General features: G+C 45.2%; 1 protein-coding gene across 3 annotated transcripts in view; it reads right to left on the reverse strand.

Annotated features, from left to right (window-relative positions):
• The window catches only part of DYM (dymeclin), a 273,814-nt gene that overhangs the window by 185,690 nt on the left and 71,845 nt on the right, over nucleotides 1-16,279 (reverse strand). For all 3 annotated transcript variants that reach the window (XM_087715316.1, XM_087715317.1, XM_087715318.1), the window contains one exon: nucleotides 13,577-13,649. In XM_087715316.1, coding sequence (XP_087571442.1) covers nucleotides 13,577-13,649 — 73 coding nt within the window. The remainder of the gene's footprint in view (nucleotides 1-13,576; nucleotides 13,650-16,279) is intronic.

The raw sequence follows: 16,279 nt of genomic DNA on the forward strand, positions 1-16,279 counted from the left end.
GAGCCTGGGTCCTCTGACCCACACGTTGCGAAGAAGGGTGCTGGGAAGGTCCCTGCCACACAGGCGCGCTCCTTCTGGCACCTCCTGGTCTCCGCAGATCCAGTCTCTCTCTGGGTTGCTGGCTGGCTGGCGGCAAAAAGCGGCGCTTGCAAAGCACGCGGCTGCTATTAACTTAATTAGTGGTTGCCGGCGCTGCGCCCGGGCCGCTGATTCTAAAACGCCGGGAAAGGCAGACTCCGCTGCGTGTAGAGGGAATGACCCCTCCCGGAGGCTGCGGAGCCACTAGGCGCGCCTCGGCTCTCAGAGGCTCGACCACCCCTTCTAGCCGCACGCCAGATAAGCACTCAATTTACTTACAATTTAACGTGTCCAATTATATTGCCAATTACTGTAAATACTCTTAAACTCTAAAGTTGATGAAGAAACTCTTGGAGCCAAGTGATTGGACCAAAAGACTGAGGGAAACGGGAGCCAGGAGGGAAAGGAGGAGATGATAAAGAAAAATCCCTCAGTCTCTGGACCAATCAGGCTGTCACAAACCCTGTTGTAGCCCTTCCCACCGGAGCTACAAGAGAACCACAGATTCTCTTCCTTATGTGTTTACAAATAAGAAAACCCTGGGAGGGGGGAGAAGATAACCCAACAGTAGCACATGGATGGACTCAAGTACAGGAGCAATGGGTGCCCCATTGGAGGATCTGAAGGACCTGGTTGAGGATGGATTCCATGTAGAAAAAATGATGTAGCCACTAAGAATCAACCTTGACTTGATGGCACATAAAGATCACACCATTCAACATCATAAAACACAGAATCATAGGGATGGAAGGGACCTTGGAGGTCTCCTAATCCAGCCCCTTACTCAAGGCAAGAGACCTTACATCATCCTGGTCAAATCCATCAATTAGAATAGAGCTGGAAGGGGCCTAGGAGTTCTTCTAGCCCAGTGGTCTCCAACCTTGGCAACTTTAAGACTTGGTCTAGATCAGTGTTTCCCAACCTTGGCAACTTGAAGATGTCTGGACTTCAACTCCCAGAATTCCCCAGCCAGCATTCGCTGGCTGGGGAATTCTGGGAGTTGAAGTCCGGACATCTTCAGATTGCCAAGGTTGGGAAACACTGGTCTAGATAAATGGTACCACTTTGGTAGGCGCTTTCTTTGGGATGCAAAAGAAGCCCCCAACTGGGCATCCCCTGGGCGACAGTGCTTCCAACATGGAAGTATTAGTATAGAGTTACTTAGTTAGTATCTCTTCGTTATTCGTTTCGTGTTTCATAGAATAGTTCATTTGTATTTAACGTTAATGGTTCGAAGAATGTGAGGTTGGATGGTCGGCCCCCACACATTTTCACCTCACCAAATCTGCCCCTCCTTGCAAAAAGTTTGGACACCCCTGCTCTGAAGTTTTCTTGGCAAGGTTCTAGAAGTGACGTGCCCTTGCCTTTTTCACAGGGCTGAGAGTGAATGACTGGCCCAAGGGCACCCAGCCAATTTTGCAGGCCCAAGCTGGGACTAGAACTCACCGCCTTCTGGTTTCTAACCTGATGCCTCTAACCACTAAACCAAACTGGCTCTTTCCAACCCCACATTCCATCTGCCAGCCAATGTCGGCTGGCGACTCCCCGGGGGAAGAGCCTTCTCTGTCGCAGCTCCAGCCCTTTGGAACGATCTCCCCGTGGAGATCCAGACCCTTACTACCCTCTCAGCCTTCCACAAAGCCGTTAAGTCCTGGCTGCTCCAGCAGGCCGGGGGGCTCTCGAAATATCCAGCTCCTCGGAAACTGTGACCGTTGTGTATTTTAAAGTGTTGTTTTGTGTATTTATCCCCTTCCCTTGTTTATTGTAAGCCGCCCGGAGTCCTTCGGGAGTGGGCGGCATACAAGATCAATAAACTCAACTCAACTCAACACAAAAAAAAAATTACACTTAGAGAAAATGTAAGAGCCATAGAAGTGTTGCATACGTGGGAACTGTAGCAGCACAAAACAGAGCGAAGTACTTTCCATATCATGAAGGGCACTTGTTAACTTGCGCTTTTCATTTGTGGCGGATAAAGTCCAGCATATACCACGGCGGCTTAGTATTGGCTCCAGGAAGTTCAAAAGCAGGAGTGGGCTTCAAAGATTTCAGCAACGGGTTCTCTGCTTGGTTGCTGGGTGGATGTCGCCATGGTGGGTGTGGCCTAGTCAGCCTCCTGTACCACGGCCAGGGGGTGGGGGGTCATTTTCACCTTCCTCAAGCTCCAGAGGTTTTCCTGGAGCGTCTGGGAGGGCAAAAACTGCCTCCCCTGGGCTCCGGAGGCCCGTTTTTCCCCCCTCCCCAAGTCTCCGTATTGGCCCTGCACTTACTTCGCATTCAAAATGGGCCGCGTGTAGACTCCTGGGAGGGGGGGTGGCAGCAGCAGGGTGGGTGGGGCCAGCTAGGGGTGGGATTTGGAGGTTCTCCGAACCAGTCATAATGTTAGCTACGGGTTCTCCCAAAGAGGGGCGAATCTGTAGCAGCCCACCTCTGTTCAAAAGTAGGAATAGAAGAGCAATGGCATCTTCCTTGTTGCTTCCTAGCATTTGGGTGTTTAGAGCATGCAGGTCCATGATGTCAAAGTTGTTCAAATAGCAGTGGATAGCCCTGTCCTCCATGAGATACATTTCCTAAGAGTGGGGACAATTAACCAGTGGAGCAGCTTTGCCTTCAGAAGTTGTAGGTGCTCTATCACTGGAGGCTTTCAACAAGAGATTGGACAACCATTTGTCTGGAATGGTTCAGGGCCTCTTGCTTGAGCAGGGGGTTGGACCAGAACACCTCCAAGATCCTATCCAAGTCTGTTGTTCTGTTTCTGAATTTGTCCGGGTTTCCCTTTAAAACCATCCAAATGGCTCTCCATTCCCATGTTTCTTGAAAGCTAAATTCTGCACTTTGAAGATTAGAATAGAATTATTTATTGGCCAAGTGTGATTGGACACACAAGGAAAATTTGTCCTTGGTGCAGATGCTCTCCATGTACATAAATAGACAAGATACATTTGTCACGAAACAAAAGGTACAGCACAATATCAATATGAATCGTAAGGATACAAGCAATAAAGTCACAGTCCTGCATTCATAAGTGGGAGGAGATGGGTGATAGGAACGATGAGAAGACTAGTAGTAATAGTAATGCAGCCTTAGTAAATAGTTTGACAGTGGTGAGGGAATTATTTGTTTAGCAGAGTGATGGCGTTTGGAGAAAAAAATGTCCTTGTGTCTAGTTGTCTTGGTGTGCAGTGCCCTATAGCATCGTTTTGAGGGTAGGAGTTGAAATAATTTATGTCCAGGATGCGAGGGGTCTGTAGATATTGTCACAGCCCTCTTTTTGACTTGTGCAGTATACAGGTCCTCGATTGTTGAGGAGTCCCAAATGTGTGTGTGTGTGTGTGTGTTTAATTTGTGTGTAGAGGATTGAAATCAAAGTTTGGATGTTATCTGAGTACACCATGCCATCTCTTATTTAGAATTTTGCAAGAATTATAGAGTTTTGCCTCAGAAGCAATCCCTTTTAATCCGCTTGGCTGCCCTTTTTTTTGTACGTCTTATCGGCTTCTTTAATTTCAGCGATCTGTGTGCGGTAAGTACTTCTTTATCTCGGGCTTTTCAGCCTCGCTGATTTGCGATACCAAAATGGCATCAAGGCTCTGCAGTGTTTATAGCGGGGGTTCATAACTTGGGATGCCCACAGATGTTTTGCGCTGATAAGAGCGGCAGGATAACAATATTTGGGTACCCTTGCTGGGAATCACTGACCTATAGACTCGTCCCACGTCAGCTTTTCTGAACAAAAGCCATTTCTTACTCTTCATCTCCTAACAAAGTCGAATTTCACCGGAAGCATCCAAGGTTAAAAGTTCGCTAATTTAGGACGGTTGCCAGAAGAGACGGATTCAAGCATCAACATTCAAATAATAAAGGAAAAGGGCCTTGATTGCCACACTTCCCGAGGAGGGTTGACCAGAAAGGTTTAAAGACGAGTTTGCCAAAAAGGATGAAGCCGGTTCAGGATAGTGAAAGGCAAAAAGAGCCTCCTGTTTGGGGATCTTTGGGGAACGTGATCTTTCCTCTTGGCAATGCTCTCCAAATTAACATCCACTAATGGCAAACAGGCATGCAAAGAATACACTAGCGATGCTTGTTTGAGAAATGTTTGGGGAAGCGTCTCAATTTATTTCTGAAAAAAGTAACTGGAAGCCAAAAACTCAACAGTGACCTCTTTTGCCATCCTCTTATTTGAAAAGAAAGAAACAGGAAATATTCCCAGTGAATTCTTCCACCTCCTCCGTGGAAAGGAAGGGAGTGGATTCAGCAGCTACAAAAGGGAATTAAGATGTCTTGCTCATGAGTCATTCCCTGGACTGCAGACAAGCCTCAGGACGCTCAAGGCTTTCATTTCTCATCCTACCTATGTTTAAAGTCATCCGTAAAAATGAAAACACTATGTGTGTGTGTGTGTGTGTGTGTGTGTGTGTTTTATTTTTTTTTTATTTGTGCTGATAAATAAATAAAGGGAGACTAGTATAGATCTATTTCAAGCTATTTAGCTCTCATCAGCTAGTAAAGAGCCTGTGGCCTAATGGCTAAGATGTCTGCCTAGTATGTAATATAGCCCAGGTTCAAATCCCAGTAAGGGTATGGCTAGCTGATGAGAGCTAAATAGCTTGAAATAGATCTATACTAGTCTCCCTTTATTTATTTATCAGCACAAATAAAAAAAACACAAATATAACAAAGGCAACAGTAAAAATATTGGGTTTCTGTCGTGATGGACTCTTGTGACGAGCCGATTGACAGTTGATGGAAGCGGTTAGCTTCCTCCCATAATTGGGGCTTACCAGGGGTTGTAAAAATCTAATAGATACCTTTCACCCTGGCTTTGCTGATAACGGATAAGAGCCTGTGGCCTAATGGCTAAGATGTCTGCCTAGTATGTAATATAGCCCAGGTTCAAATCCCAGTAAGGGTATGGCTAGCTGATGAGAGCTAAATAGCTTGAAATAGATCTATACTAGTCTCCCTTTATTTATTTATCAGCACAAATAAAAAACCACAAATATAACAAAGGCAACAGTAAAAATATTGGGTTTCTGTCGTGATGGACTCTTGTGATGAGCCGATTGACAGTTGATGGAAGAGGTTAGCTTCCTCCCATAATTGGGGCTTACCAGGGGTTGTAAAAATCTAATATATATCTGTTAAGTCACGCAAAATTACACTCAACTGCTAACGTTTCCACGCTTCTACCAAGTCAGACATTCTATAAAATAAATAGAAACATCTCTTTCGGCAGCAGGATTTGCTTATAGAGAAAACCAGGTGCTTTCAGATGGAATATCAAACTATAGAGAGTGATGGCTAACTTTTTGATCATGCGCGCGCAACTCTCCCCGGCCCCTATGCATGCGACACCCACCACCCCATTTTGGCTTCCAGGTTGCTGTAGAGAGGACTTCCAGCAGAGGGGTGGATTACAGCCACCATTACTACCGGTTCGGTGCCCCCAAAATTTTGTGCGCTCCACGCGCGGGTACATTTACACTTAAAATGATCGGCACCTGTATACAACATTTAAAAAGTAATAAAAATTACATTTTCTCCCAGGAAGATTGTTCTGCGCATGTACAGAATGGAGAATCAAGATGGGGCCGCCAAGGATAGAAATGGGACAGTCATGTGTCCGCCAGAGTTACTACCTATTCAGCCAAACCGCACCAAATAGGTAGGAACCCACCTTCCAGGCCAGTGGTGGGGTTCAAAATTTTTTAGAACCTCTTCTGTAGATGTGGCCTGCTTTGTGGGAGTGGCTTGCCAGCCATTGGACCGGGTGGGAGTGGCTTGCCATCCATGTGACTGGGTGGGCGTGGCTTGCCATCCATGTGACTGGGTGGGCGTGGGCAACTTGTAAAATGTGGTGAACAACACTTAACAATGCTCTTGCTTAGCAATCAAAATGTTGGCTCAGGAACTCTGGCATTGAAATGTGCAAGTCTTAAAGCTGTCAAGTTACAAGACCCTTGGACCCCTAACCCTTTAGAAAAAAACCCCAGAGGTGTTCAAACTTGACAGCTTTAAGACTTGTGGACTTCAACTCCCAGAATTCCTCCTCCAGTCATGTTGGCTCAGGAACTCTGGCATTTGAAGCACGCAAATCTTAAAGCTGTCAAGTTACAAGACCCTTGGACCCCTAATGCTTTAGAAAAAAAAAACCCAGGGGTGTTCAAACTTGGCAGCTTTAAGACTTGTGGACTTCAACTCCCAGAATTCCTCCTCCCACTGTTCATCTTGATGATGTGCAGATGGGCGGGGGGAGGGAGCTGGAACCGGTTCTAAACGGCACTGTAGATTTGTGGAACCTCTTCTATAGAAGAGGTTAGAACTGGCAGGAACCCACCCCTGTTACAGGCCCAAAACAGGGTGTGGAGGCGCTGCGCAAGCCCCCAAAATGCAATGCGAGTGCCCTCCCATGCATGCACCTCACCCCCCCTGCGCATGTGCGTGCACGTCCCCCACAGGTGCAGCCGAGACCAGAAGACTAGCTGGCCGGCGGGAGATGCATGCACATGCACGGCGATGGCTGACATGCCCACCGACAAGGTGGCGCAGTGGTTAAATGAGCCAAGGTGGCGCAGTGGTTAAATGCAGCACTGCAGGCTACTGCTAGATCAGCAGGTCAGCGGTTCAAATCTCACCGGCTCAGGGTTGACTCAGCCTTCCATCCTTCCGAGGTGGGTAAAATGAGGACCCAGATTGTTGGGGGCAACATGCTGACTCTCTGTAAACCGCTTAGAGAGGCCTGAAAGGCCTATGAAGCGGTATATAAGTCTACTGCTATTGCTATTGCTACCGACAGAGCTCTGGGTGCCATGGGTTCACCATCACGGAACTATAGCTTGGTCTTTAGGAGCAGCGAGAGCGAATTCGACTTGCATGTTTCTATCGTCCTCTTTGATTTTTAAACAAGTGAGGAAATCAGAAGCTTCCTTGTTTGGGTCAATGAAAAAAATACAGCTTGCAGCTACATCTTAATGGGTAGCATAGTGCCATGTGGTAAACACCATCTGTTGAATTTAGATACAGCAACAAACTATGGCTTGCTACTCATTCCGATAGGAAGCTTCTAACCCCCTCACTTTCCAAGGGAGGAAGAGCATTTAAAATTAAGGGAAGCTTGTGCTAAAGCAATTTTGCATTTATGATATAGATTTCCAAAGTTTCAAGCTGGTTTTTAAAAATTAGCTGTTATTTTCTCAGAGAGAGAGAGAGAGATCTATTCGTGCTCTTTAATTTAGTTCTGCCGGCTATAAATCTTGAAAAAGTTGGGAGTTCTATTCTCCATGGATTTCAACAAAGAAGGGACTGTAAATAGAATATAGAAACATAGGGCTGGAAGGGACCTTGAAGGTCTTCTAGCCTATCCCCCCCCCCCCCCCCCGTTCAAAGCAGGAGACCTTATACCATCTCAAACGGTTGTTCAGTCTATTTTTGAAAAATCTCTAAATTGATCCAGGCAATACACTGTTCACAAAGCACTTATCTATGTAAACAGAAAATGCATAAACAAACTGTTAAAAAAAGATTTAAAAAGTCAAATAAAAGCTTAATATAGCCTCTGACATTTTAAAGATTCTCCTTGTATGAACTGTCAATTATACTCAAAGATATACTATAATATACTTCAGATATTAAATAAATATGTGAAATAACAAAAAATCATAGCTTTTACCTCAACTACAAATGTAAGATATGAAATTCTTTGGCACAATCCAGAACATGCACAACGTATTTCTCGTAGTTTCCCAAATTTTCTCACTTAATTATTCTATATCTTAGATCAGTGATGGTGAACCTTTTTTGGCTCGCGTGCCAATAGTATGTGTGTGTGTGTGTGTGTGCAGGGGGACACACCCATAATGCTATGCTTCCCTGAAGCGTCCCTGAAGCCTCCGGAGCGCGAAAAACCAGCCCTACAGGCAAACGGGAACTTCAGGAACGGACTTCCAGTTTGCTCGTAGGGCCGGTTTTAGCCCTCCGGAGCCTTCAGGGGACTCGGAGGGCTAAAACCGACCTTATGAGCAAATCAGAACTCCGTTCCTGAATTTCCGGTTTGCCCGTAGGGCCAGTTTTTCAGGGAAGCCTCCGGAGGGTGAAAAATGACTCAAAAGAAGGCCAAAGTTAGCTGGCCAGCGCGTGCATGCCTCACGTGCCCTGACAAATGGCTCCGCGTGCCACCTGTGGCACGCGTGCCATAGGTTCGCCATCACAGTCTTAGATGAATTCCTGGATACTGTCCAGTTTTAGTCCCAGTCTGGGAGGAAAAAAAAGAATCCCTCTTTGGGAATTTTAATTAGAGAAAAGTGCTCATTTGGACCAGCAATCCAAGAGGCAAGTTTGGCTGGCACGAATGTAATGAGGGATCAAAATTCACTTTCAGCTTTGAGGCAGAGCCCATCCCTACATGAGAAACAGAAAGGACAATTTCCTGTTGGTTTCATTTGCCACATGAACCCAGCAGGAAACCGTAATCTGCCTCGCCTGCTTTTTCACTTAACATAAACAATGATTTGCTTTAGCGCAATAAATCCTAGCTAGCAATTGCCTCAATGTCTATTAACTGTAGCTCATCATGATGTGAAACACACAGTGGGGACGTCTGCATGGTTTTGCATGCTGCTCAAAGCTCTTCACAAACCCATCGAGATATATGGCACAAGTAGCTACCATAGAAAGGGGGGAAAGCCTCGGGAATTAGCCAAGCAAGCCGTGATTACTTTGTCTACATGCAAGAGACAGGGTTAAACAGTAAACAGTTAACAGAGTTGGAAGGAACCTTGGAGGCCATCTAGTCCAACCCCCTGCTCACGCAGGAGGATTGGGGAGTCCTTGGTGCTCCCTCAGCTAGGTTGTTTTCTTGCAGATGTTTCCTCACCCAAACTAAGTACCATCATCAGTGCTAGTCAGTCTAGTACAGAGGTGTCAAACTTGCATCGCCACGGCATCGGCACGTGACGTATCGTGACTTCCCCCCTCCCTTTACTAAACCAGGTGTGGGCGTGGGCAGTCCGTGACGTGTCCGGCCCATGGGCCACGGGTTTGACAGCTCTGGTCTAGTATTTGACGATGTTGCATAGTTTGGGTGATGATGTCTGCAAGAGAACTACCCAGAACATCAAGGACTCCTCATTTCAACCCTGAGCTACAAATATTCTTCTCCATGGGTAAGAGGGTTGATTAACAAACAAGCCAATGGCTTAATGCAGGTGTCAGCCTCTGCTTTGCTGCTGTTTCGGCTGCCATGAAACGGGGAGGGCATGGTATTTGGGAGGGGTTACTAATTGTGCTGGAGGAAGATTCTGGAGTTCTGCTGCCTGTCGGACTACGCATGCGGAGGAGGTTCCCGCCAAGGCTAACGGCACCGACATTCCATCTTGGTGATGCCTTTCGAAGTTATCTCACACCTGACACTTAGGAGAATTATGATTGGACTGTAACTGGGATGCCAAGGGGTGGGGAATGGGTTATTTTATATATCAATCGCTTTCGCGCCTAAATAATCAGTCTTCGCTTTGCTACGCTTCTAATCATTTATAATTAGTAAAAGTACACTTGATTTCTACCTATGGAGTCTCGTGGTCTTCTTTCCTAATTACTCAATGAAGAGGTGCTGACAGCAGGGGTGTAAAACTCAACGTCCACGGGCCGAATCCGGCCAATGGGGTGGCACGCGGGGCCACCCTGGAAACAGCAAAGGACCGGTTCATGGTGTCTTTACCAGCGGAAACTGAGCTCTTTTGCGTCTCCTGCAGCCCTCTGCCAGCAAAAATGGAGCCTGGGGAGGCCGCATACACCCCGGCCACAGCTCCCCGAGCTCAAACACAACCCTGATGTGGCCATCAATGAAATCAAGTTTGTGATATGTGTATTTAAGAAAGACATGCACAAGACTTGGTGTTTAGTGCAGAAAACTACTGCCTCCTAATATCTGCTTCTAGAATGTATTGTTCTGCAATAGAGCCTCTATTTTTTGACAGTCTAAGTCACTTCTGGTCAAGAAACATTTAAACACAGGCTTCTGGAACCAATTTTATAGAATTCTGGATCCTGGCTACTGATTTTACAGGAGTGGACTCTAGTTGCAGACTATGTGGTGTGTGTGATTAACACTCAACTCCCTCTTCCCCCAGGCTGCCAACATTTATTAATATTTTTGTATTTGTATTTGTATTTATTTGTCTTGTATGCCACCCACTCCCGAAGGACTCCAGGCGGCTCACAATAGACAAGGGAAGGGGAATAACTAGACAAAGACAACACTTTAAAAAAAAACCCACAACATTCACAGTTTCCGTGGGGCTGGATGTTTCACAAGCCCCCCGGCCTGCTGGAGCAGCCAGGACTTGGTGGCTTTGCAGAAGGCCGAGAGGGTCGTAAGGGTCCGGATCTCCACGGGGAGGTCATTCCAGAGGGCTGGAGCTGCAACAGAGAAGGCTCTCCCCCGGGGAGTCGCCAGCCGACATTGGCTGGCGGATGGAATCCGGAGGAGACCTAACTGTGAGATCTAATTTTTATATTCTTTCACCTCCAGCTTTTCTTCTAATCTTCCACAAACAGAAATGATCACTGTTACAGGAAGTATGGACAATGGCTCTTTGCATTATCAGAAAGGCTTCTCTAAGTCTCATCACAAATTCATTAAAAAACAACTGCCCCCCGTTAATGAACTGGCTACAAGATTAGGTTTCAAGAGCACAGCACTTTCCCCCAAAAAACCAACAAAAAAATCCAACTGTGCCTTTATCAAAACACTAAATGCTTGTACGGCATCCGAGGGAATGGTCAATCAACAGCAAAAGGTAAAGGTTCCCCTCGCACATACGTGCTAGTCGTTCCCGACTATAGGGGGCGGTGCTTATCTCCGTTTCAAAGCCAAAGAGCCAGCGCTGTCTGAAGATATCTCCATGGTCATGTGGCCGGCATGACTAAACTCCAAAGGCTCATGGAACGCTGTTACCTTCCCACCAAAGGTGGTTCCTATTTTTCTACTTGCGTTTTTACATGCTTTCAAACTGCTAGGTTGACAGAAGCTGGGACAAGAAACAGGAGCTCACTCCGTTACACAGCGCTTGGGATTCGAACCGCTGAACTGCCAACCTTTCTAATCAACAAGCTCAGCGTCTTAGCCATTGAGCCACCTTCAATCAATAGTACAAAATATTAAAAAGCTGTAAGAGAGAAATCTGAAATCTTAAGGCTAACTCAGAAAAAAAGAGGGGTAAACCTATTCTCCAAAGCACCTGAGGGTAAAACAAGAAGCAAGGTATGGAAATTAATCAAGGAGAGATGCAAACTGGAATTAAGGAGAATCTTCCTAACAGTGAGAACAATTAACCGGGGGGAACAGCTTGCCTTCAAATGTGGTGGGTACTTCATCACTGGAGGTTTTTAAGATGAGACTGGATGGACACTTGTCTCAAATTGTACAGAGCCTCTTGCTTGAGCAGAGGGTTGGACTAGAAGGCCTCCAAGGTCCCTTTCAGCTCTATTCTGCTTGCATTGTAAGTTCTGTCTATTTTGGTAAATGTCTTTGGAGATTCTCAGTCATTCAGGCCATAGTTGTCTCAAAGGTGCTTTTTTTTTTTTTTCAAAAGGCAACTGGGTTTTGTTTTTTAGGAAAAAGAAAACGTTTCACTTCACTGATGAGAAGCAAACTTCTTCTTTCTCAAAAAAAAATCCCCAAACCCCCAGTCTAGCTGTCTTTTGAAAAAAAAAAAAAGCACCTTTAAGTTCACTTTGGTAGAACATTCTGCAGCTATGTAAAGACGAGGCAACAAAAATCAAAGGTAGCTATCGGGCTAATTTACTGTAAGTTAAGAAAAGTCTCTGAATTTATATGGAAATTTATCGTGAGAAAGAAAGAAGAGAAAGTAAGTTTTAAGGCTGCCATGGGCAAAATCCTACTAAGATTTCTGTGTACTTTAGCTTTCCTCCATGGCAATATAGTAAAAATAATGATTGTGCTAATCCTGAGACACACACAAACAATATCTATAATTTCCCATGATTTTGCACTCAGGAACAATTCAATTCATCTGATTGTTATCAGCTGGGGCATGTTTTTTTTAAAAATAATCTCATTCCCCAACCTCCTTTTTGATTTGATTTGATTTGATTTAATAAATTTATAGGCCGCCCAATCCCGAAGGACTCCGGGCGGCTTACAGAAAATACATTTTTTTAAAAATAAAGAATTAGAAGACAGAAAAAAACAGATTAAAAACCACATCATGCACTCAATCTGGTCGGGGCTGGACCTCAGTCATGAGGTCAACAGCCCCAGGCCTGCCGGAATAGCCAGGTTTTGATAGCCTTTCGGAAGGCCATGAGAGTGGGTAGGGTCCGGATCTCTGGGGGTAGTTCATTCCATAGGGTCGGAGCGGCTACAGAGAAGGCCCTCCCCAGGGGAGCCGCCAGCCGACATTGTCTGGCTGGTGGCACCTGGAGAAGGCCCACCCTGTGCGATCTTATCGGTCGTTGGGAGGTATGCGGCAGAAGACGGTCTCGCAGATATCCGGGTCCTAGGCCATGTAGGGCTTTAAAGGTAATAACCAGCACCTTGAATCGTGCTCGGAGACCGATAGGGAGCCAGTGCAGCTCGCGGAGGATAGGTGTAGTGTGGGTGTACTAAGGTACACCCAGTATCGCTCGGGCGGCTGCATTCTGGATTAATTGTAGTCTCCGAACACTTTTCAGGGGCAGCCCCATGTAGAGCGATTTTTCTTATTATCTTTTGCAAATATCATTTTGAACATAATCTAAACATTCAGAAACAGCTCCTGACTTTACATTTAGTGGGTCCAACAGAAATAAAATTTGTTCTGTTTTTTTGTCTGACTATTACAAATCTGGTGATTATAAGATGGACTCAAATGTAACTATGGAATTCTAGAAGAATTAGTTATTTTTATTTTTATTAAAAAGGAGTTAACCCACGTAGCCTGTAATCAATATTATGTAAAATAGATATCTGAATTTCCAATTAGCAGGGCCAGTTTTTATTTTGTTAGCTTTATGTCCTGCTTTTTCTTCAGGAGGTGGGGATCTTCCCTTTTTAATATGACCCTGAGGCCTGGGGATTATTGGTATTGTAATCACAATGCAGGGACTCAGTGGCTAAGACGCTGAGTTTGTCAATCAGAAAGGTCAGCAGTTCGAATCCCTAGCACCACTTAACGGAGTGAGCTCCCCTTACTTGTCCCAGCTGATGCCAATCTAGCAGTTTGAAAGCATGTAAAAATGCAAGTAGAAAAATAGGAACCACCTTTGGTTGGAAGGTAACAGCATTCCGTGCGCCTTCGGTGTTTAGTCATGCCAGCCACATGACCATGGAGACGTCTTCAGACAGCGTTGGCTCTTCAACTTTGAAACAGAGATGAGCACCGCCCTCTAGAGTCAGGAATGATTAGCACATATCTGCGAGGGGAACCTTTACCTTTAATCACAAACAATGCATCTGGAGGGAACTCAAATGGAAACCGAACACATGAAATCTACTTACAAAAGAGGAACCTCCACAATCAGTTGAATGAGGCAGCAGAATAATTCTTCCATAAGGTCTTCATATTCAGGTCCTAAAAGAAAATAAGGAAATTTTACTGGATACGTCAACGTTAGTACAGTAATCTTGCTTCCAAATTCTATCCAAATTTCCAGTTACCAAAAGTTTAAACTTCACCAGGCTTTTTTAAAAACAGTGTATTGTCTCTGCTCTAAGACTATAACAAACCGATTGAAAACAGTGTATTTTTAAAAATGGCTCAAAAAACAGCGGGTTGAAATACAGGCTAGGACAGTGAGATACTCGGTAACTTTTCGGTACCGAGTGCCCAAATCGGAACATGCGTGCATGCGCTGAAGCACCAGAAATCCAAAGACCAGTCCATGCCTGTTTTCAGGCCACTTTCAGGCTGTTTTTCGTGCTGTTTTCAGGCTGTTTTTCAGGATAAAAACAACCTAAAAAAGGCCCAGAAAACAGCCCGAAAAACTGCTTTTTTTTTTTGGCCTGTTTTTTGGCGCTCCAGATGATAGGCTCAAGATCTACATGGATCTTGACGGACTCCAACACTGGATCTTATCCAAGAAAATGGAATTCAAGGTAGAGAAAAGAATGGCTTTACACTTGGGAAAGAAAAACCAAATGTGCAGGTCCCGATTAGGTGAAACCTGGCTCAAAAGCTGTAACTGTGAGAGGGATCCTGGAGTCCTAGTGGAAGATCACTTAAATATGAGCTAGTAGTGTGCGGCTACAGCCATAGAAGCGAATGCAGTGCAACAGAGGGATAGAATGAAGATCACATGAAGTATTAGTGCCACTTTATAAAAACCTCAGTAAGACCACACCTGGAATACTGCATCCAGTTTTGGTCACTGTTGTGACTCGGCAGGAGCCGTTGGAGCTGCCACCAGACTCCGACAGCGAGGGGTCTTATGAGTCGGCCCTGGAGGATGCAAAGGACCCAGGAGAGGGTTCCGACTCCGAGCAGGGCGCAGAGAGACGGTTCCACCACAAAACCACGTTCGACTAAAGGGCGCTCGACGAAACCGCGTAGCTGACGTCATCACAGCGCGACAACAGCGCGGAGAAAAAAGCACGCTGTAAACGCTAAACCTAAAATTAACCCCTAACCCTAAACCTAACCCCCCTAAATCTAACCCTAACCCTAACCCTAACCCTAACCCTAACCCTAACCCTTAACCTAACCCTAACCCTAACCCTAACCCTAACCCTAACCCTTAACCTAACCCTAAACCTATCCCTAACCCTTACCTTAACTTGAATCGGCTTGCTTTCAAAGCGCTATTTAAAGCGCCCTTCTTTCTCCGCGCTCGCTGTTGTCGCCCTGTTGATGACGTCAGCGACGCGGTTTAATCGGGCGCGCTTTAGTCAAGTGCAGTTTTGTCATGCCACGCAGAGAGACTAGTTGGTCACCAGGTGATGCCTGAGCCTTGGATCAGTGGGGAGGAGACAAGAATGAGTGATCCAGAAAACACCTGTGAGTTGTTCTGGGATGCACGCTGTCGAAGGGCTACTCGTCCTCAAGAACAACTGCGTAATCACAGGAGGTGATTACGCTCAGCTGATGCTCATTAAGATCCTCTCCTGATTATAAAGGAGACTGCTTGTGCCACGCCTTTCTGCAGAAGTCAACGTTAACGATTAACAAGAAACAAACTTGGCAGGCTGGATTGCTGCCAGAGTTTGTTTGCATTGCTGCCAAGTTTTGTAGGACTTGCTGCCGGAGGGCTTATCTCTTTGTTTATGTGGCTTGCAGCCAACGAGAGTCTGGACTGATTAAAAAACATTCTCATTTACGTTGGTTTCGGCATTCGTTCCTGGATGGAGATGGGGGGGGGGGTCAGAACAGATCACCATGTTATAAAAAAAACGTTGAGACTCTGGAAAGAGTGCAGAGGGTAGCAACAAAAATGATTAAGGGCTTGAAGACTAAAACATATGAAGAACGGTTGCAGGGGTGGGGAAGGTTAATTTAGTGAAAAGAAGGACCAAGGATGACATAATATTAGTCTTCGAATATTTGAGGGGCTGCCAGAAAGAAGGGTGGGGGGGAGTCAACCTATTTCTCAAAGCACCAGAAGGTAAGACACGCAGCATGAATAGAAACTAATCAAAGGTGAGATGCAACCTGGAACCAAGGAGAAATTCCTAACACTGAAAATAGAATATAATTCTTTATTGGCCGTGTGATTGGACACACAAGGAATTTGTCCTTGGTGCATAAGCTCTCAGTGTACATAAAAGATATAAGTGATAAATCATGACCATAGTCATCATCAATACATTCCTCCTAAATCATAAGATTAAAACTTAGTGATAGTCATAGGATATTAAATAATCAATCAAACTCATACTAGGAAACTAAGTAAAACACTATAAATCATAAAGACACAAACAACGAAGTTATAATCATAAGAAGAAAAGGAGGTAGGTAACAGGAAGGATAAGGAGAATAATAGTAATACAGTCTTAGTAAATAGTTTGACAGTTTAGCAGAGTTAAATTAGCTGTTTAGCAGAGTGATGGCATTCATACTGTCTTTGTGTCATGTTGTTCTGGTGTGCGGTGCCCTATAGCGTCGTTTTGAGGGTAGAAGTTGAAACAATTTGTGTCCAGGATGTGAGGGGTCTGTAGACATTTTCGCAGCCCTCTTTTTGACTCATGCTGTATACAAGATACAGAAAA

The sequence above is a fragment of the Thamnophis sirtalis genome, unplaced genomic scaffold (genome assembly GCF_051295495.1).
Source record: "Thamnophis sirtalis isolate CommonGarterSnake01/CBP01778 unplaced genomic scaffold, rThaSir2_p1.2 scaffold_5, whole genome shotgun sequence".
Classification (NCBI taxonomy): domain Eukaryota; kingdom Metazoa; phylum Chordata; class Lepidosauria; order Squamata; family Natricidae; genus Thamnophis; species Thamnophis sirtalis.